Source organism: Podarcis pityusensis (genome assembly GCF_964106645.2).
Source record: "Podarcis pityusensis genome assembly, chromosome: 14".
In the NCBI taxonomy this organism is placed as follows: Eukaryota; Metazoa; Chordata; class Lepidosauria; order Squamata; family Lacertidae; genus Podarcis; species Podarcis pityusensis.
This window is the reverse complement of record NC_138039.1, coordinates 39,827,001-39,848,374: the sequence shown is the minus strand read 5'-3', so window position 1 is coordinate 39,848,374 and position 21,374 is coordinate 39,827,001. Positions and strand designations below refer to the sequence as shown.

Sequence of the window (21,374 nt, the reverse complement as noted above, 5' to 3'; positions counted from 1 at the left end):
AATTTATTATTATTATTATAGTCCACAAGATGCTGCTGGCAGTGGACAGCATTTTGCGCTCTATAAAATCCAGGTGGGCACCAAATGTTTTCTCTGTTGCAATCGCTCTTGGGACAGCTGCTCTTAGGTCTACTGAACTGTTGCACACAGAGGACTGTGGGGATTATATTGCGTGCTTTGCACCACTTTTTTACAATTTGAAGGAAGCTGCTGTTTAATCATTAAGCCACAGAGCCTGGTGGAGAAGGAAACTTGCAGTTATCCCCTTTTCACTGAGCACGAGTTTGATAGCAAGAGCTTTATTTACAGGGCAATGATGAAGATATGGCGCATATGCTGTTGGGTTATACGTTTATTCTTCCACTGCCAAAAGGGGAGAAAGGATTGTGCTTTTATTGCTGTCTAATTATAAAACTAGTGCAAAAGTTAACTTTAATTTTTGACCTTCGAACAGCGAGTCCAGCCATAGTTTTATACCCTCTAACACAGTGGTCTCCCTTTTGGGGGGAACCACTTTAAAATCACTGGGAAGTCTCAGCAAACCACCTAATAATAATAATAATAATAATAAATGTGTGTGCATTCTGCAAATCAAAGCACATACAAAACATTCGGTTTCCCATAACCATGGCCTTGCTGTTCTAATGAGATGGGTGAAGAAAAGTAAAATATATATATTTTCCATCAGCGAACAGCATCTATGTTGGCAAATCAGCACCCAGCCAAAGGACATTTCCCCTCTGTTCAGTAATCTGGTCAAAATGGCTTCAGCCTCATAGAACCATAGAATTGTAGAGTTGGAAAGGACTTTGAGCATCATCTAGTCCAGCCCCCTGCAATGTGGGATTTTTAAAAAAAAAAAATTATTTGATTTCACAAGTATAAAATTATAACACTACAAACATCCACATCCACATTTAAAGATTCCTTCGAATCTCTAGACTTCCCACCTTTCCTTCCATTGGTCCTATTATTAACCTTTTCTACTGCATATTTTCCAACAGTCCATATTTTAAGTCGTTCCATTTTGTCCATAGTATTGGCTACATTACAAGTGCTATTGCAATCCTGATAATGTTTTCATCCAAGAGAAATTATAAATTTTTCCCATTCTTTTTGAAGTTTTGGTCTTCATGGTTCCTGAGCTCTCCGGTCAGTTTCGCCATTTCGGCGTAGTCCAAAAGTTTAATTTGCCATTCTTCTCTGGTAGGGACTTTATCTTCTTTCCATCTCTGGGCTAGTAGCATCCGTGCGGCTGTCGTCACGTACATAAAAAGTCTTTTCTGCTCCTTTGAAATATCAGCACCTACAATTCCTAATAGAAAAGCCTCTGGTTGTTGTTTTTTAAAATAAAAGTTAGTTTAAACATTTTTTTCAACTCATTATATATCATTTCCCAGAATGCTTTTTATAACCTTACACTTCCACCACATATGGTAAAAGGTGCCTTCTTTTCTTTACATTTCCAGCAGATATTTGTACCTGTCGTATACATTTTTGCTAGTTTACTAGGAGTCAAATACCATCTGTACATCATTTTCATTTCTTTCATGCATGCCGAAAAATGTATGTCAGTTTTCCATAACCTTTCCCAATCTGAAAATTGGATCCCTCGCCCAGCCCCAACCCTGGTTTAAATGCATAGATTTGCTGCCATTCCATTAAGTTTGGCTCATTAGTGCTGCTAAAGTTGTTTATTTTGCGGCTTATCCAGAATTGATCCGAACGAATGGCCTCTTAAACATCGTGCTGGGTTTTTCCAGCAAAAACAACACAATCTACTTCCTTCATCCGATATGACTAATGAAGCCGACTGCAGTCCACAAAAGCTTTAGGCATAATAAATTTGGGGTAGCCTTTAAGATGCCACAAGACTCTTGTTTTAGTCACCAGATAGTCTCTTTGCCCCCAACTTTTAAGGGATTAAATTCAGGGGGGTGGATGCAAGGTGGCAAAAGATCTCTCAGTCTGCTTTGCAAAGCCTGGGTCTGGAAAGGAGAAGGAAACGGTCGAAAGAGATGAGTCATTTGTCCTGAGTACAACATGAGCGCTCTGTGTATATCAAATATAGCAGCCTTGCGACATTTCACTGAACGTCATCCACTTTCCCCAACTTCCTCCTGTCAGGAGAAGTCTGCAGGGCGAGGGAAAACAGAATAATAGGGAGCAACTCCCCTGGGAGAAAAAGTTGCAACATTCAGGACTTTTTAGTTTAGAAAAAGATGAGTAAAGGAGGGGGAATGCGACAGAAGTGTATAAAATTATGTTCACATGTGGTGGGGATGGAAATATGTACATTTGGGGGGGGGGCAAAGGGTGTTTAAGGAGATAACAGAAATCACTGGGTTAAAGCTGACCAAAAGTCCAGAAGTAGCATTATACAGTGGTACCTCAGGTTAAGTACTTAATTCGTTCTGGAGGTCTGTACTTAACCTGAAACTATTCTTAACCTGAAGACCACTTTAGCTAATGGGGCCTCCTGCTGCCGCCGCTGCCAGAGCACAATTTCTGTTCTCATCCTGAAGCAAAGTTCTTAACCTGAAGCACAATTTCTGGGTTAGCGGAGTCTGTAACCTGAAGCGTATGTAACCTGAGGTACCATTGTAATCAATTTTCGATGGGGTGGAAGGTTCACAGGCTAGGAAGAACCTGCTCACAAATCTATTGGCAGCTGCATGAATTATTATAGCTAGGAAGTGGAAGGGGCAAGCAGAATACAAAATGGAAGAATGGTATAAAGAGGTGTGGGATATAGCTATTAACGATAAATTAACATGCGCCATTAAGGTAAGACGGGGAAGATGCAGGAGAAATGATTTTGAGGAGAATTTGTAGAATTCACCAGGATTTGGGTGATGGTGGAGGAACTGCTGAAAGTGGTATGATGCTGCTTTAAATGTGTGGTGCTTTCTTGTACCAGTGAAGAATGACAAACTAAGCTGTTGGACTACGCTGAAATGGCAAAACTGACCGGAAGGCTCAGGAGCCAAGAAGACAAAAACTTCAAGAAAGAATGGGGGGAAATATATAATTTATTTAGGAGACCACTGTAAGCAGAGGAAAACATTAGCAGGATTTTAATAACACTTGTAATGTAACAAATAATATGGACACATACAAAATATAGATTATAAAATAATACGCAGTTGAAAATGTTGACAATGGGACCCATGGAGGGGAAGGCAGGAAGTCTGGAGCTTCAGGGAAATCTCTAAATATGGATATGTATTTGGTGTTGCTATAACTCTACACTTGTAAAATCAAATAAAAATTATTTCAAAAATAAATAAATGTGTAGTGCTTACTCTGAAAGAATCCTGGGAAATGTAGTTCACCCTTCATAGGGTTAGAATGCCCAATCCGCTTAACAAACTACACTTCCCAGGATTCTGTGGGGGGAAGCCGTGACTCTTAAAGTGGTACAAGGATTCTTTAAAGCAGCCTTTCTCAACCTGTGGGTCCCCAGATGTTGTTGAACTACAACTCCCATCACCCCTAACTAGCAAGGCCAGAGCTCAGGGATGATGGGAGTTGTAGTCCAACAACATCTGGGGACCCACAGGTTGAGAACCACTGCTTTAAAGGAACACTGTGGATGTGACCTCAGTGTCTGGGCTGAACGATGGGGGTGGAGATGCTCCTTCAGGTATCCTGGACCAAGGCCATTTAGGGCTTTAAAGGTCAGCACCAACACTTTGAATTGTGCTCGGAAACGTACTGGGAGCCAGTGTAGGTCTTTCAAGACTGGTGTTGAAAGTGGTGCTTCAGGTTAAGAACAGTTTCAGGTTAAGAACGGACCTCTGGAACGAATTATATACTTAACCCGAGGTACCACTGTACTGTCTTCCTGCTCCTGGGAAGATTCAGGATCAGGATCAAGAGGAATGCAGCCCTCAGCACAATCCCTGACGGTACCCAAACAGTAACGTAAACCAACGTTCCTTTTCACCGCTCACATCTCTCCTTATCGCTTCACAGATTTGACGCTGTCCCAAGATGGCAACAGTTGGATTGGTGTCTTCGTGTGCCGGTGTGCGTCCCATGGTGCCTTTGCTGAGGCAGGGGGTTCAGAAAATGAGATCGTCCCAGTTGCACACCACAGCCAGGTCTGCTTCGAAGGATTACTACGAGGTGCTAGTCCTAGGAGGAGGCACCGGCGGGGTCTCCATGAGTGCACGGATGAAGCGAAAAGTTGGAGCTGGCAATGTGGCGGTTGTTGAGCCCAGTGAGGTAAAAATATGGCTCTCCCTCTTCTCCTTCTGCCTCCATCCCAGTGGGCAGCAAGTTCCTAATATTAATAGTTACCTCCCATGCATCACATTCCTCTCCCACTGGCATTAGAGACAGAATAATCTTGAGAAGTTCTCTCTCACAGCTGAGCAGGGGTGGGGTGTATATAAATTTGCTAAAAAAACCCAATGTGCATAATTTCAATTAGCTGGTGCTAGGTCTGCAGGGACGCGGGTGGCGCTGTGGGTTAAACCACTGAGCCTAGGGCTTGCCGATCAGAAGGTCAGCGGTTTGAATCCCCGCGACGGGGTGAGCTCCCGTTGCTCGGTCCCTGCTCCTGTCAACCTAGTGGTTCGAAAGCACGTCAAAGTGCAAGTAGATAAATAGGTACTACTCTGGCGGGAAGGTAAACGGCGTTTCTGTGCGCTGCTCTGGTTCGCCAGAAGTGGCTTAGTCATGCTTAGCCACATGACCTGGAAGCTGTACGCCAGCTCCCTTGGCCAATAAAGCGAGATGAGCGTGAAACCCCAGAGTCGGTCACGACTGGACCTAATGGTCAGGGGTCCCTTTACCTTTACCCTTTAGGTCTGCTGGGGGAGAAATTTACTGTTCGAAGTTTGTAAGCCTCGTTTAAATTAAAAGAAGAACACTATAATTTATTTAGGAGACCACTGTAAGCAGATGAGAACATTAGCAGGATTCTAATAACACTTGTAGTGTAACAAATACGATGGACAATATGGACAGATATAAAATATAGACAATGAAATAAAATACAGTTGGAAATGTTGACAAGAGGACCCATGCCTGGGATGGGGGGGCTCGTCTCGAGATTCAGAGAAATCTCTATATACGGATATGTATTTGGTATTGTTATAATTTTTCATTTGTAAAATCAAATAAAAATGATTTAAAAATTTTAAAGAACAACACTCCATGGCAGGACTTTAAGCAAGCAATCAGAGAGAGGCACCCTCAGATCATTTTTGCCTGAGACAAGATGTTCTCCTGTTAAACAGGGTAGGATTGAATGCTGCTCACCCACGTATAAATTGTCTCAGTTTTGGCCTTCATTTTTGATACTTAGGGGGCTGCAACATTCCTGTCTTTTTGCATTGCATCTAGAACAACAAATGCTTTTTGTCCTGGAAAGATCACTCACCGGGCGGGGTGTGGGTTGCTCTTCTAATCTAGAAATAGAACATCCAGGACTTGGGCTGAGTTTACGCATTTTGAAATATTAAAATTTGTCGCCAGGTGGTGAACATAATCTGCAGCTTCCCTATATGGAGTCGGAGCACGCATTCAGCTGTAGGCTAGGGAGAAGGGAGACATTTGATTCAGTACACTTTTAAAGACAAATCATTGTAACTCGCACCATGTGAGAACCAAAACGCAGCAATCCATCAGAATTTGCAGTTCTCTGAATTTTGCTCTGCTGTTCTCCAGCCATCTATTGTGTACAAAACTACATACAGTGGTACCTCGGGTTACATATGCTTCAGGTTACATACGCTTCAGGTTACAGACTCCGCTAAGCCAGAAATAGTACCTCGGCTTAAGAACTTTGCTTCAGGATGAGAACAGAAATCGTGCTCCAGCGGTGCAGCGGCAGTGGGAGGCCCCATTAGCTAAAGTGGTGCTTCAGGTTAAGAACAGTTTCAGGTTAAGAACGGACCTCCGGAACGAATTAAGTACTTAACCCGAGGTACCACTGTACATTAGAATAAAGCATGTATAAAAAATGCCCATACAGTGGACGTTTGGGTTGCGAACGTGATCCATGTGGGAAGCAGGTTCACAACCCGCAGCGCTGTGTCTGTGCACGTGCGGGTTGCGATTCGGCGCTTCTGCACATGCACAAAGCACGATTTAGCACTTATGCACAAGCACCAAAACCCAGAAGTAACCTGTTCTGGTACTTCCAGGTTCATCGTGGTGCACAACCCGAAATCGCGCAACCCAAAGTGTCTGTAACCCGAGGTATGACTGTATTAGTGAAAATAACATGAGGGGAATTTGCTTTGCAAAAATTTATAATGGGCAAAGTTGCATACAAATGTATATCTTAGGATAAATTCACATTGAATACTGCTGAATTTTTATAAGGACTTAAGAAACATAATTTGCAGTGTAGAAATGTGGAAAAATGAGAAATAGAGAGAAACAAAAATTGACAGATTTCCGCATTCCTACTGTAACCCCGTATTGTTTATTCTGAGCTGTGGGCTGCTAAAGACAGGTGTTCACTAGCCCCCATACTAAAGATTATTAATTGGAGATGTTACAATTTAAGGACTGAGGTACAGATGCTCCTTTCTTATCACACCTGCTTAACTGACTTTTGAAAGAAGTCCCTCCAGTGCTCAGGCTATGTGGCTTCTGCTCCTGTTTTTCAGAAGCACTATTTTATTTTTTATTTCTTTTATTATAATTTTTATTAGTTTATTTAACATATCATTTTCAACAGTAATTAAACATACTTTTACATCTTATTCAAATTTTTGACTTCCATCAATCCTGTCTGAAAATTTTCCAGTCTAATTTCTCAGTATGTATTTCTTATCTTCCCTATTACATTTCAAACTCATAACCAATATCTCTATCTTTTTCTACTTTGTAACACTTTGTATATTTCTCCTTACAAAACTTCTTGCGTAATTTGTTGATTACAGTTGCTCTTCAAATAATTCGGATACTTCTTCCAATCTTCTGTAAATCTCTGGTTCCACAGGTTTCGAATCCTTCCTGTCATTTTGTCCAATTCTGCATAGTCCATTAATTTCATCTGCCATTCTTCTTTCATCGGAATTTCTTCTTGTTTCCATTTCTGGGCTAACAACACCCTTATCGCAGTTGTTGCATATAAAAACAATTTAACATCATGCCTATTAATGTCCTGACCTATAATACCAAGTAAAAATGCTTCTGGTTTTTTAAAAAATGTATATTTTCAGAAGCACTATTATCAGCCACTCTGGACTTTGGTCGGGGCGGGAGCAAAACCACTGGCACCTTGTTCCCGTCCAACGGCAAGTGTGATTCCTTCCGGTGTAAAGTGGATCCAATCCAGAGTTCAGAAGCTGGATCCAGACAAGAACTGTGTCCATCTGGAGAACAACCAAAAGGTAAGCTCTCAGCTGCCTCTTCATTTAATCCTCTTAACTACAAAAACTGAAGCTCTGTACTTTATGGAAACTTGTCACCTTGATGGAGAATATTGGAAACTTGGGCTAGAGACAAGCAGTTGCATCCAATATTAGCCCTGCTCACAGTAGACTCATTGAAACGGATGAACATCACAAATTAATTTGGAGATGCTATTTAACAGCAGTCAGATTAAATCAAATAAACAAGGAATATTCGGTGTTATGTTGGAGGGGATGCCAGGAAACAGGGAATTGTGTTCACATGTGGTGGAGGTGTAAAGACGTACAATTATTTTTGGTAAAGGGTGTTTAAGGAGATAACAGAAACCACTGGGTTAAAGCTGACCCAAAGTCCAGAGGTAGCATTATTATCGATTTACGATGGGGTGGAAGGTTCGCAGGCTAGGAAGGACCTGCTCACAAATTATTGACAGCTGCACAAATTATTATAGCTAGGAAGTGGAAGGGGCAAGCAGAATATAAAATGGAAGAATGGTATAAAGAGGTGTGGGATATAGCTATTAACGATAAATTAACATGTGCCATTAAGGTAAGACGGGGAAGATGCAGGAGAAATGATTTTGAGGATAATTTATAGAATTTATACTATTAAAAGGGAAAGGGGTCAAACCATCGCAAGAGGTGTAGAAATTTTGCTTAGTTACAATGGAATGGTCTCGGGGGTGGGGTGCACATTTTATTCTTATTTATTTATTATTATTACTTTGTCACAAAGAAAAAGTAAAAGAAAGAAACTGATGAACATGGCTAACTTAGATCCATTTATTTCAATGGACCTGCTCTGAACAGGAGTTGGGTACAACCCATTGCTTCCAGACGGAGTGTCATAGGAGATTCTACAATCACCTTGTGTGATTGTTTTGAAGCTGCAATACTATACATACATTGACCTGGGAGCAAGTCCCATTCAACTTAATAAGGCTTACATGTGAGTAGACATCTATAGGGTTAATGGTCAATGAAGCTCATGAAAAGACAGCTTTGTAGCATAGATTGGCAAAGATGCTCAATGTAATTAATGACTTTCTTATATTACAGATATCTTACAAGTATTTGATCATCGCCCTTGGGCTCCAGCTACATTTTGAAAAGGTATTTTTTTATTTTAAAACAGTCTCTGTTGGTAAAAACTCTGGTGTGAAGCAGGATACAAAGAGTTACTTTGGGCATCATTTTACTGCCCATTCTGCATTTGTCTTATGCAGCGCCGCTTCTGTTCTGCTGCAATCTTGCCGCAAATTGCATTATTCAACATAATAATAATAATAATAATAATAATAATAATAATATATTATTATTTATACCCCGCCCATCTGGCTGGGCTTTCCCAGCCACTCTGGGCGGCTTCCAAAAAAATATTAAAACACTGTAATACATCAAACATTAAAAGCTTCCCTAAACAGGGCTCCCTTCAGGTGTCTTCTAAAAGTCTGGTAGTTGTTGTTCTCTTTGACATCTGATGGGAGGGCGTTCCACAGGGAGGGCGCCACTACCGAGAAGGCCCTCTGCCTGGTTCCCTGTAACTTGGCTTCTCGCAGTGAGCTGTCCGCTGTGGTGAAATGACATAGCTTATGTAATGTTTGCAAGTGGTTCCAAAATTATGTCATTACATTGTCGTTTTGTTAATAATAATAATAATAATAATAATAATAATAATTCATTCCCTGCCCATCTGGCTGGGTTTCCCCAACCACTCTGGGCGTCTGCCAACAGAATATTAATAATAAAAATAAAAAAGCGATAATCTGTGGCAGTTATATTCCAAAACATCAACAGTCCACCAGGTTGGAGAAAGCTGCTGCTGCCCAGTGCCCACTTCAGTGGGGAGTAAGCCCCACTGAAATGCACTCCGGTGCTCTGAAAATTCACTTTCTGATTCTGGAGAGTCAAATTGCCTTAAAAGAAGGCCGGGCCTTCCCCGCTGGCTGGATTCTAAATGTTTCTGCTGGAAAAGCTAACACCAATGAAAATTCATGTTTTGGTTTTTCCTTGAGACATTATATTGTTTCCCAAAACTGGCCGGGGGGGGGGGTGGACAAAAAATTCATCCCCGGAAGGTATTTCAGTCCTGAAAACGTTGCAGTTATTTGCATGCAGGTGTGGGGCCAGTGTGCATTTAGAACACCGTGTTTTTCCGTGTAAAACTCGCCCCCGTGTATAAGACAACCCCTATATTGGGGGATTCCAAATTAAGAAAATGGGGCAGGGGGTTCCCAGATTTTTTGAGCTTTTTTGGGGGGGGTTGCCATAAATCGCTCACCCGCCTGACCAATGCTGACAATCGCATGCATCACCAAAGCCACAAATCGCCTGACCGTTCGCCGCAAGCAGCCGCCAATCACCCACCCAATTGCCACAGTGGCTGAAACCAATCGCCCGTCCCCACTCTGCACTATCCGTGTATAAGACGACCCCCAATTTTTAACATTATTTTATAATAGAAAAACATCATCTTATACACGGAAAACTATGGTATCCACAATCCAATGCACTTTGTTTAATGCACTTTGAATACCACCGATTTCAATGGTTTTAAGTGTACTAGAATCTGTGATGAGCTGGGGCCAGGATGTTCAGGGTCTGGGTGCTGTGAGGGCACTATTTTTTAATTGGGAGTGTGTGCATGACAAGACAAGTTGCATGTACAGTGGTACCTGGGGTTAAAGTACTTAATTCGTTCCAGAGGTCCATTCTTAACCTGAAACTGTTCTTAACCTGAAGCACCACTTTAGCTAATGGGGCCTCCTGCTGCCGCCGCACCGCTGGAGCACGATTTCTGTTCTTATCCTGATGCAAAGTTCTTAACCTGAAGCACTATTTCTGGGTTAGCGGAGTCTGTAACCTGAAGCATATGTAACCCGAGGTACCACTGTATTTCCTGAAGGCTAACAGAGAAGGCCTGCAGGGGCCCTCTGGTGGTCTATCTTAAGAAGTTGAATGTATCCGAAAGTCTAGCACTCGCTTCATGCATGGGATCAGTGTGAGAGGGAATGAGCTTTGCTTCAAATCGGAGAATACTCGCAGTTCATGTTAGAATATGACAGTTAATGGTGGAATTTTGGACATGTTTAGAAGTACATCCAGAATCGAATTTCATTTCCCTCATCAACAATACAACCTCTTTTATTTAAAAATTAGAAACAGGTCAATTGCTCTCTGTTTCAGACTGCTCTTGTTACATGGAGGAAGGCTTCTTTAACTTACGCATGTGCAGGTTTTAAAAAATCTTTATTGAAAGGTCAAATAGTACATGACTATATGGGCACCAAACATGGTGAGACACAAACAAAAAAGAGAAAAGGAAAAAGAGAAACAGAACCCGTGCAGAAGAGAAAACAAAGGGGGGGAGGAACCCCCAAAATTGTATATTTTACGAGGTTGCTATTGTACTTCGCCAGATCTTAACCTATTACAGTATTTGTAAGAACAGATTCCAAATATCATTGAGTTTGTCCATGGCAAGTCTGTGTTTATATGCAAGTTATTCATATGTTGCAAGTTTGTATAAGTCTTCAATCCAATCGTAGAAGGGAGCCGCATTTTTATTTTCCCAGTTCATCATGATCAGTCTTTTTGCTGTGGTAAGGGCACTGAGAGTCCTCTCCTGTTGTCCTTTTGTAAGGTTCCATGTGCTGGGTATATAATTCAAGAGGATATTTTGCTCTGTACATGTAAGGTTGTTCCATTCAGTTCTGTTGATGGTTTCAGTTACCTTCTGCCAAAAATCTATCAATATAGGACAGTGAAAAAACATGTTTTAGAGAAGCATTATCCCTATTGCATCTCCAACGCATGTGCAGTTTTTACCAAATTATGACCCCATAGCCTTTCATACATTCAGGGAGGCATCAGTAATTTGAGGAACAGTTAATATCCAAGACAGGAGCCTGCGACCCTCCAGATGTTATTGGATTGCAACTCCTATTGCCTCTAGTTAAAAGATGCCCAACGCCCCAATGGATGATGGGAGTTGTGGTTTAACAACATCTACAGAGCTGCAGGTTACTCACTGCTTGCCTATACCAACCAGGAGACTCCATGTGATGTATTACACAATAATATGCCTTGTTGTTTATGCAAAGACTTGATCCGAATATTTTACCAGTTACAGTGGTACCTTGGTTTACAAACTTAATCTGTTCCAGAAGTCCATTCTTAAACCAAAGCGTTCTTAAACCAAGGCGTACTTTCCCATAGCAATGGGGGACTCAATTTACAAATGGAACACACTCAACAGGAAGTGAAACGTGTTCTTATTCCAAGGCAAAGTTCACAAAGCAAAACACCTCCTTCTGGGTTTGCAGCGATCTTAATCCAAGTCGTTCATAAACTAAGCTGTTCTCCAACCAAGGTACCACTGTACTGAATCAAGATAAATGCTGATGTAATAGCTCTGATCATGATCTTGGTCCCAAGAAAATCTATAGGAATTGCGTTACTATGTTACTGAGGTTGGCACTTTCCTCCCATACTCAACGTAGCTGGAAAGAAGCCACTCTCAATTTGCATTTCCCACGCGCCTGGCACAATTAAATATTACGCAGCTAATTTTGTTTTGTTGTAGATCAAGGGCTTGCCCGAAGCTTTCAGCACTCCTAAAATAGGCTCCAATTATTCCGTTCACACCGTGGAGAAAACCTGGAAGGCTCTGCAAGATTTCCAGGGAGGAAATGCCATCTTCACCTTTCCAAACACACCCGTGAAATGTGCCGGAGCGCCACAAAAGATCATGTACTTGTCAGAGGCGTACATGAGAAAGGTATGCGCTGTCTGCTACTGGAGGCTGGGCAGACTTGATAGATCTGTGTTGTGGCTTGAGCAGATGGCAAGATCTTTGCAATGCAAAAAGGCCAGATCTTCATGTGCACAGATATTATGCTCTTTTAAACAGCTGGGACTCTCAGCCTCTGTTCACAAAAACTTTTTAGCTATTAGGGTGGACTTCTCTCTTCTCTCCTGAGAAAGATGGTGGCAGGGAGGCTGTCCCTTGATTATATTATAAGAAAAAACTAATCCTTTTCCCTTATGGGGTATTCCAAAGCCCATATAGAGTCCTTAAGTGGTTTCCCTATCGGCATAGCTGTCAACTTACAGATTTGAAAATAAGGGAGCAGCAGCCTCGAAAATAAGGGATCAGCAGCCAAAATAAGGGATTTTCTGGGCACAGGTATGTTCAACTTCTGAGCCCCTCCAAGCCAAAGGCAGAAAGCCCAGCCAGCAGCCAAACGAAGCCTCAAGCGGTGGTTCCCACAGCGCAGCAACCCGGCAAAGGGGATTCAGCAAGGAAAACCACCTCTCCACTGGGAAGCGCTGAGCAAAGGCGAGTCCCCAGGCAACGCGGCCAATTTGATCGGCACAAGGCATGCAAGCTCCACCCCCCAGTTGTTCTTAGACTCCTTATTGGATGAGCAATGCAGCCAAGCAACACAGTTGGAGCCTCCCTCCTCCCTGGCCGGCAGGGAGGGAGGGAGAGGAGCTGCTTCCTTTGAAACCCGGGAAATTTAAGGGACATCATCAATAAGGGACAGCAGTGGGACACGGCGCTGGGATAAGGGAGTTCCCCGCCAAATAAGGGACGGTTGACAGCTATGCCTATCGGTAGGAGGAAATAACAGAGGCCAACCAGAGTATATTGAGAAGCAAAGCAGCTAGTAAGCTTGATTTTTATTCAAGGAACTGTTGCAACAGGGTCCCCACTCACCGCACGCTGGAGGGAGAACCCCAAACAATGGTGCGCAAGCCCTTATATAGACTTTTGAAATTGCCCACCCTCTAGCCCAAGACCACCCCCTAAAACATCATACATGCATCACAGAGGGTGGCAGAAATGTGAGTGTTGCTTCTCTCCTGTCTGCCAAGATACCTGATAATTCCCTACTTGGTTGCATTATCTGGGTAGCCTGGCCATTCCTTTGGGATGGTAAATACTTAGTTCCTGAATCTCTTACGCATATTGATAGTGCGCTCAGCTTAATAGCCTTAAATGGCCTCGGTCCTGTATACCTGAAGGAGCGTCTCCATCACCATCATTCTGCCCAGACACTGAGGTCCAGCGCCAAGGGCCTTCTGGCGGTTTCCTCACTGTGAGAAGTGAGGTTACAGGGAACCAGACAGAGGGCCTTCTCGGTAGTGGCGCCCGCCCTGTGGAACGCCCTCCCTTCAGATGTGAAGGAAAGAAGAAGAAGAAGAAGAAGAAGAAGAAGAAGAAGAAGAAGAAGAAGAGTTTGGATTTGATATCCCGCTTTATCACTACCCTAAGGAGTCTCAAAGTGGCTAACATTCTCTTTTCCCTTCCTCCCCCACAACAAACACTCTGTGAGGTGAGTGGGGCTGAGAGACTTCAGAGAAGTGTGACTGGTCCAAGGTCACCCAGCAGCTGCATGTGGAGGAGCGGAGACGCGAACCCGGTTCACCAGATTACAAGTCTACTGCTCTTAACCACTACACCACATAAGCAGCTATCTTATCTTTAAGAGACATCTGAAGGCAGCCCTGTTTAGGGAAGTTTTCAATGCTGTATTGTTTTTAACACTTGATTGGAAGCCGCCCAGAGTGGCTGGGGAAACTCAGCCAGATGGGCGGGGTATAAATATATTATTATTATTATTATTATTATTAACAGATACTTGCCAAACTGTATTTGAAAAGGGAGGGTTAAGCCCCTACAGTCAAAAGACCATTGGAAAGCTTTTTCCCATTTCCTTCCTCCTTGCAGAGAAATATTTGAGGTCAATTTGGGAGAGTCAAAATGGTTTCAGGATTGTTCTCCTGTACTATTTCAGACAGGTGGTTTATATACTTACGTATGCGTTTGCCTTGTACATTTATTTTATATTTTAGACCTTAGAATTCTTATAACAATTACGTTGAATCATTAATCACATTTTTTTCCAGCTGTGTCTGCATATATTTGCAAAGGACTAAAGCAATTGTTTTGAAGATAGACGTGCACTTTGCTTTGTAGATGGTGTGTGCACAATAGTGCGATGCTGAATTCCACCCTTTCCCCAAAAAAGTTGTACTAAATTATGTTGAATTAATTTGATGGATGTTGTAAAAATACCATTCTGTCTCCTGCTTCTAGTTTGCCACTAATTTGAACCATTACTTTTGAATTATCCTCTTGGTAGACTGGGAAACGACCGAAAGCCAAAATAATCTTCAATACTGCCCTTGGAGTGATTTTTGGTGTTCAGAAGTATGCCGATGCTCTGCTAGAGATTATCAAATCGAGGGACATTACAGTCAACTACAAATACAACCTCGTTGAAGTTCGAGCTGATAAACAGGAAGCGGTCTTTGAGAACTTGGACAAAAGTGGCGAGACGGAGGTCTATCAGGTCAGCAAAATGAGATTTTTTCAGGTGCATCTATGTACAAAGCGAATTATTGTGACTATTGTGATTTTCCTGTTTGTGACCTGGATTGGTTTCCTGTTTGTTAGAAAAGGCAGGAAATGGTAAATCAAAATGTTGATCGAAGTATGTGATGTGAGAAGGTGAAAATGGTTGATACAGTGAAGAAGTGGGGGAAAAACTTTATAAGGACATTATCTTAATACTAATAATAATAATAATTGCAACAACAACAAATATTATTCATTCCCCACCCATCTGGTCGGGTTCCCCAGTCACTCTGGGTGGCTCCCAACAGAATATTAAAAACACGACAATCATCTCTGGGAATTCCTTTTTTCTTTTTCTTTTTTGAAGTAATTTTTATTGATATGACAAAATAAATCACACAATTAATCTTTTTTTAAAAAACCATCTTAAACTAAAACAAGATTCCTCCGAATCCTGAAATTTCCCTCCTCCCCTCCACAGGTCCTTTATGTATCTTAATCCACCGCATATTAATATTTCCTTCAAATTGCGGTTCTCCAAAATATCCAAAGTCTTTATAACACTGCAAGAGTTGTTCAAAGCCTGCCAAAGAGTTCAAGTGTTTCCAGTGTTCTTTTAAATATGATCTATATCTGTCCCATTCTCTGTTGAAGTTTTGATCCACCTTATTTCTGATTTTCAAAGTCAATCTACTCCAATAATTTCATCGGCCAGTCTGCTTTTGTTGGCATCTTACTCTCTTTCTGTCGCTGGGCAAGCAACATCCTTGCAGCTGTAGTCGCATAAATGCATCTTAGCCAGGGAAAATTCTCTCTCTCTCATGCTAATCTATAGTATCAGATATTGAAATTGAAATACTTTATTATCACTTGTACAACTTGTATACAGTGAGATTACACGAGCACCCCCAACTCAGCTCTCTTAATTCCCCTCATTCACTGACGCACACCCACCAAACCCTAAAGTCAGTTGCCCTGTTATTATCTTTTTATTCAGCAGCCTAACAGCCCACAGATAGAAGCTGTTCTTTACCCTGTTGGTGTGACTAATCCTGCTTCTATATCTTCTGCCCAAGGGCAGGAGATCAAGAAAGTGGCGGCCAGGGTGTGAATCATCCCTGAGAATTTTCCTCACTCTCCTGAGGCAACGTTCTTCCGCGATGTCATCCAGTGGATTCACTGGACAGCCCATAATATCTTGTGCTGTTTAATATACAGTTGTGCTTGAACTCAGGGCCGCATTTAGGTTTGATGAGGCCCTAAGCTACTGAAGGTAATGGGGTCCTTTAAATGTCGAGCTGTCCTTTGACAAACAACAAATAGTCACTGTTTTTTGTGTTGAATATATGCTATATGGTGATTTATGGAAATAATAGTTATCTCAAGCCATTTGCACATGTTGTCATGCAACCAGTCCAGTCCATGCAGAATGTAGGCACCCTATATATAGAAATGAGCAAACCAGTGATATTTTATGGAGCAGACTAGCAGGCAGGGCCCATTACTTACACCCTAGGAGCCTACACAACACAAAACACTGTTGCTGTATGAAGTTTTTATTTTATTTGTTTTTTATCTTATATTATATTTTGGAAATGTACATCCGGTAGTTTTTTTCCTTTAAATTTTTTGGGGGCCCCCAAGAGAGTGGGGCCCTAAGCTATAGCTTGTTTAGCTTATACGTAAATCTGACACTGCTTGAACTCTTTTCTCTTTCTCTGGGTGCAGTACGAAATGCTTCATGTCACACCCCCCATGGGACCCCAAAACGTACTTCTGAACAGTCCGGTTTCAGATGCTGGGGGCTGGGTCGACGTAGACAAGGAGACATTGCAACACAAGAAATACCCAAATGTGTTTGGGATCGGAGACTGCACTAACCTCCCCACTTCAAAGACGGCTGCAGCTGTAGGTAAGAGTCGCTTTTGCCGTTAACTAATTCAATGTTAATTCAATGTTAGGGACGCGGGTGGCACTGTGGTCTAAACCATTGAGCCTAGGGCTTGCCAATCGGAAGGTCGGCGGTTCAAATCCCTGCGATGGGGTGAGCTCCCGTTGCTCGGTCCCTGCTCCTGCCAGCCTAGCAATTTGAAAGCACGCCAGTACAAGTAGATAAATAGGTACTGCTCCAGCGGGAAGGTAAACGGAGTTTCCGTGCGCTGCTCTGGTTTCGCCAGAAGCGGCTTAGTCATGCTGGCCATATGACCCGGAAGCTGTCTGCGGATAAACTCCGGCTCCCTCAGCCAGTAAAGCGAGATGAGCACCACAGCCCTAGAGTCGTTTGCGAGTGGACTTAACTGTCAGAAGAAGAAGAAGTGTTTGGATTTGATATCCCACTTTATCACTACCTGAAGGAGTCTCAAAGCGGCTAACATTCTCCTTTTCCTTCCTTCCTCACAACAAACACTCTGTGAGGTGAGTGGGGCTGAGAGACTTCAAAGAAGTGTAACTAGCCCAAGGTCACCCAGCAGCTGCATGTGGAGGAGCGGAGACGCGAACCCGGTTCACCAGATTACGAGTCTCTCTTAACCACTACACCACACTGGCTCAGAGGTCTTTTACCTTTTTAAAAAAATTCTGTGTTAACATAAATACTACATTTAATTCTTATTTAATGTAGCCTTTTTCGCTCTCTTTGCAAACCCTTTTGATATCTGAAGAAAAGCAGTATACGAATACCGGAAATAAATAATAATAAATGCTTGCTGCAAATCTGGCTTTAAACACTGAGTCTTAAGTTTCCTATACTGAAAGAAGCCTTTTATGGGTCTGATGTCAGAAAGTTCAGAAATAGGATTTTTTAAAAAAAAGTTTATTTGACTGGCCAAGGGTGCATCTACACACAGGGGGGGGAAGCCTATTAAAATTAAATCGTTATAACAAAAGGGGAAAAAAGCTATGGAAAAATCACACAGAAATTTTTTTGCTCTCTGGCACCATCTGGTGTTGCATGTTCATAACGCATTCAAAATACTGTTTTTTGACTAATGTAGCTGAGTTAGAATAGATTTAGTCCCTGAGCCTGAGGTTTCCCATACTTGTTCTACTCCAGCCCAATTTTTTCAAGGCCTCAGATATCAGCCTTTCCAGTCTTTGTATCTGAAGCTCCAGTTTTGTTAAACTGGAGATACCAGGGATTAGATCTCAGACCAATTCAGCCAGCTAGCCCTGGGGATTATCTAATTGATTTTTTATTTTTATTGTTATTCATGTTTTTACACTGTATTTTATGCTGCTTTTATAATTAAGTGTTTTAAAAGTGTTTTAAATTTGTTGTTTGCTGCCCTGGGCGGGGTATAAAAAAATTATTATTATTATTATTATTATTATTATTATTATTATTATTATTTCTTCTTCAGGTCTTCTCTGCTCTGCTCCTGAGCTACACAACTGCTCTTTCTAATCTGCCCTATTATAAGCAAGCATTGGTTTTTAGTTAGTCATTGCCTTAGAACGAATTAATAGGACTTATTTACCACTAATTTTAGCTAGACCAGGGTCCATCTATTTTATCACTGACTAAATTATGGTACAAATTAGTGGATATTTTAACAGAGAAAGCTGTGTTGGTCCGTTTGGAAACTGAGACAGAAAAACAAATTGCAACACAGCACCAATTAGAAACTTTGGCAATTAAGTGGTCTATGAGTAGCTTAAATAATAATAAATAAAAACAATAAGAAGAATACACAGAGAAATGTTTCAAGGGGTAGCGCTTAAAAATAGAATTTTATTTTTAGACTCTAGTGTTCCTATTTCAGGAAGAAAAACGTTGCGGCACTAATGTAAACAAACCATTATCTCTTCTGTAGCTGGCCAGTCTGGTGTGCTTGATAAAACCATTTCTTGCGTAATGAAGGGCAAGCCTCCAGCTAAAAAGGTAAGCTGGTTAATTCAATTAATTGGTCATTAAGTGGGTAGTATTATAACTTCGAATCAAGAATTATATTTTTAATAAAGATCCCATGGGCAATAACTTAATTTTTGTAACATATTTTGAGGCAGTATTCTTTAAATTATTTAAGATCAGAAAGGTTGTCGCCCAAATTCAAAACGCCTTGTTTGGTTTTTGAACATTTCGGAAGTTGAACGGACTTCTGGAATGGATTCCATTCGACTTCCAAGGTACCACTGTATTTTACATAAGCCAGGCATGTCCAAAGTCTGTTTTGGGGGCTAATCCGGCCCCTGTGGCAGTTTATTTCCTGGGGTAAAATCCTTTAAAAAGTGCAATAGCTTCAATCCTAAAAAAAAGGTTAAAAACTTAGGTCGGCCGTCACGACCCTTCACTTCATCAAATCTGGCCCTCTTTGAAAAAAGTTTGGACATAAGCAGACTAGAGGGATCCTTCGGGGGGGGGGGGACCTGAGAAATTGTTTTGCAATATTCAAGTGAAGTTTTTTTGGTTCCATTGTGTAAAATGTACACCACAAAATCTTTTGTAGTATGATGGATACACATCCTGTCCCCTGGTAACCAACTACAACCGTGCGATCCTGGCAGAATTTGATTACAGCGCGCAGCCTTTAGAAACATTTCCTTTTGACCAGAGCAAGGAGCGGCTGACAAGTTTTCACATGAAAGCTGATCTCATGCCATTCCTTTACTGGCATGGGCTATTGAAGTAAGTATCCCTTGTGTACATATGCCAAACTAACTTGAGCGGGTTTTGGAAAAACCGACCGACGCAAAATGCAAGGGCACTTTTTGCGGCACAGGTTTCTGCAATGCCGCAAACAAGCTGCACATTTCTTAACTGCACAGGTAGGTTTTCGTTTGAACGGTGAATGTAAAAAAAAAAAAAAAGCCATTTGGACCGTCATAGAGAAAATTTAACATCTTATATTGGGGGAGGAATTAAAGATGCAGTTATGTGTTTCAAAGATGCTTTTATAGAGGGAAGTTCTATATGTCCTATCAGTTTAATGCCGAAGTACACAAAACAAGCAAAAGGGAGGTGGGTGGCGCTGTGGTTTAAACCACAGAGCCTAGGACTTGCCAATCAAAAGGTCAGCGGTTCGAATCCCCGCGACGGGGTGAGCTCCCGTTGCTCGGTTCCTGCTCCTGCCAACCTAGCCATTCGAAAGCACGTCAAATTGCAAGTAGATAAATAGGTACCACTCCGGTGGGAAGGTAAATGGCGTTTTTGTGCGCTGCTCTGGTTTGGCAGAAGCGGCTTAGTCATGCTGGCCACATGACCTGGAAGCTGTACGCCGGCTCCCTCGGCCAATAAAGCGAGATGAGCGCCGCAACCCCAGAGTCATCCACGACTGGACCTAATGGTCAGGGGTCCCTTTACCTTTACTTTACACCAAACAAGCACTTTAAATTAAAAAAAAGTTTAGCAATCTGCCGTTCCAAATGGTTTGATGCAGCTTTCGACTTACATAGCTGCAGAGAGGGAAATTTGACTTGCCAAGTTCATTTTTCAGAGGGATAGCTTTAACTACAGTCCTAACGCCTGGGTTGGCCATAGTGAGGCTGGACACAGCCATCGCCCCAATTTAGTGTCTTAAGAGTCTGCTGGATCACACCAGTGCCCCCATCTTGTCCAGAATCTGGACAACTTGCTGCCCACGGCAAGCCCACAAGCAGAACCACCTCCTAGGAGAAGCTGCAATTTCCAGCAGTTAAGTATTCATGTCCTCCATCAATTTGTTTTATCCTCTTTGAAAGAGATCCAAGTTGGAGGCCGTCAAGGCAGGGGAGCAGGGAAGAATGGCCCTTTACTGAGCCATCTCTCAGGCTGGTGCAGCAAAGATGCCCATTACTGTCAAAGGACAACTCTCGTGCCAGCCCCAGAAAACCCCAATTTCATGGGCTTCTGCCTGCCTGTTTGGTTGGGTACACCCAAGGGCACTCCCTGACAGTGGAGCTCAACTGTTGACAGTACCAGGCAGGATTGAGCTGAGAGACAACTCCACTCTATCCAAAACTCCTTCCGCACTGCGATTCAGGGGTTTGGATTGCTCTGTTACAGTTCAGCAGCTTGTAGCTCCATTTGTAACTAAATTTGACTTGCAATTATTATTGGGGTAAACTGTACTTTTAATACACCAGACAGGACAACTCTATAGTAAACAAAGTTATACGTACAGTCGTACCTTGGAAGTCGAACGGAATCTGTTCCGAAGTCCACTCAATTTCCAAAACCTTTGGAAACCAAAGTGTGGCTTTTGATTGGCTGCAGGCAGCTCCTGCAGCCAATCAGAAGACGTGTCGGATGTTCGGGTTCCAAAGAATGTTTGCAAACTGGAACTCTCACTTCCGTGTTTGCAGCATTTGGGAGGCAAAACGTCCAATTACCTAGGCATTTGGGATCCAAGATACGACTATTTCATTTCATTGTCCTAAAGAAAAAAGTGTTTTTGGTAGGTAATGTGTATTTAAAAACAAACACAAGTATTGTATTGTCCCCCCACATTTTTGAAAGAACAATTTTCCCCTTGGTTTCCAAATTTTACATCTCAGATTAAACACAAGCGGTTCGAATCCCTGCGACGGGGTGAGCTCCCGTTGCTCGGTCCCTGCTCCTGCCAACCTAGCAGTTCGAAAGCACGTCAAAGTGCAAGTAGATAAATAGGTACCGCTCTGGTGGGAAGGTCAACGGTGTTTCCGTGCGCTGCTCT

General features: G+C 42.2%; 1 protein-coding gene across 2 annotated transcripts in view; it reads left to right on the top strand.

The window, feature by feature from the left end:
- The window catches only part of SQOR (sulfide quinone oxidoreductase), a 32,440-nt gene that overhangs the window by 10,538 nt on the left and 528 nt on the right, over positions 1-21,374 (top strand). For both annotated transcript variants that reach the window (XM_080980474.1, XM_080980475.1), the window contains exons 2-9: positions 3,979-4,230; positions 7,188-7,358; positions 8,439-8,492; positions 11,965-12,159; positions 14,531-14,740; positions 16,474-16,657; positions 18,558-18,625; positions 19,191-19,369. In XM_080980474.1, the coding sequence (XP_080836600.1) occupies positions 3,997-4,230; positions 7,188-7,358; positions 8,439-8,492; positions 11,965-12,159; positions 14,531-14,740; positions 16,474-16,657; positions 18,558-18,625; positions 19,191-19,369 (1,295 nt within the window). In that variant the 5' untranslated portion in view covers positions 3,979-3,996. The remainder of the gene's footprint in view (positions 1-3,978; positions 4,231-7,187; positions 7,359-8,438; positions 8,493-11,964; positions 12,160-14,530; positions 14,741-16,473; positions 16,658-18,557; positions 18,626-19,190; positions 19,370-21,374) is intronic.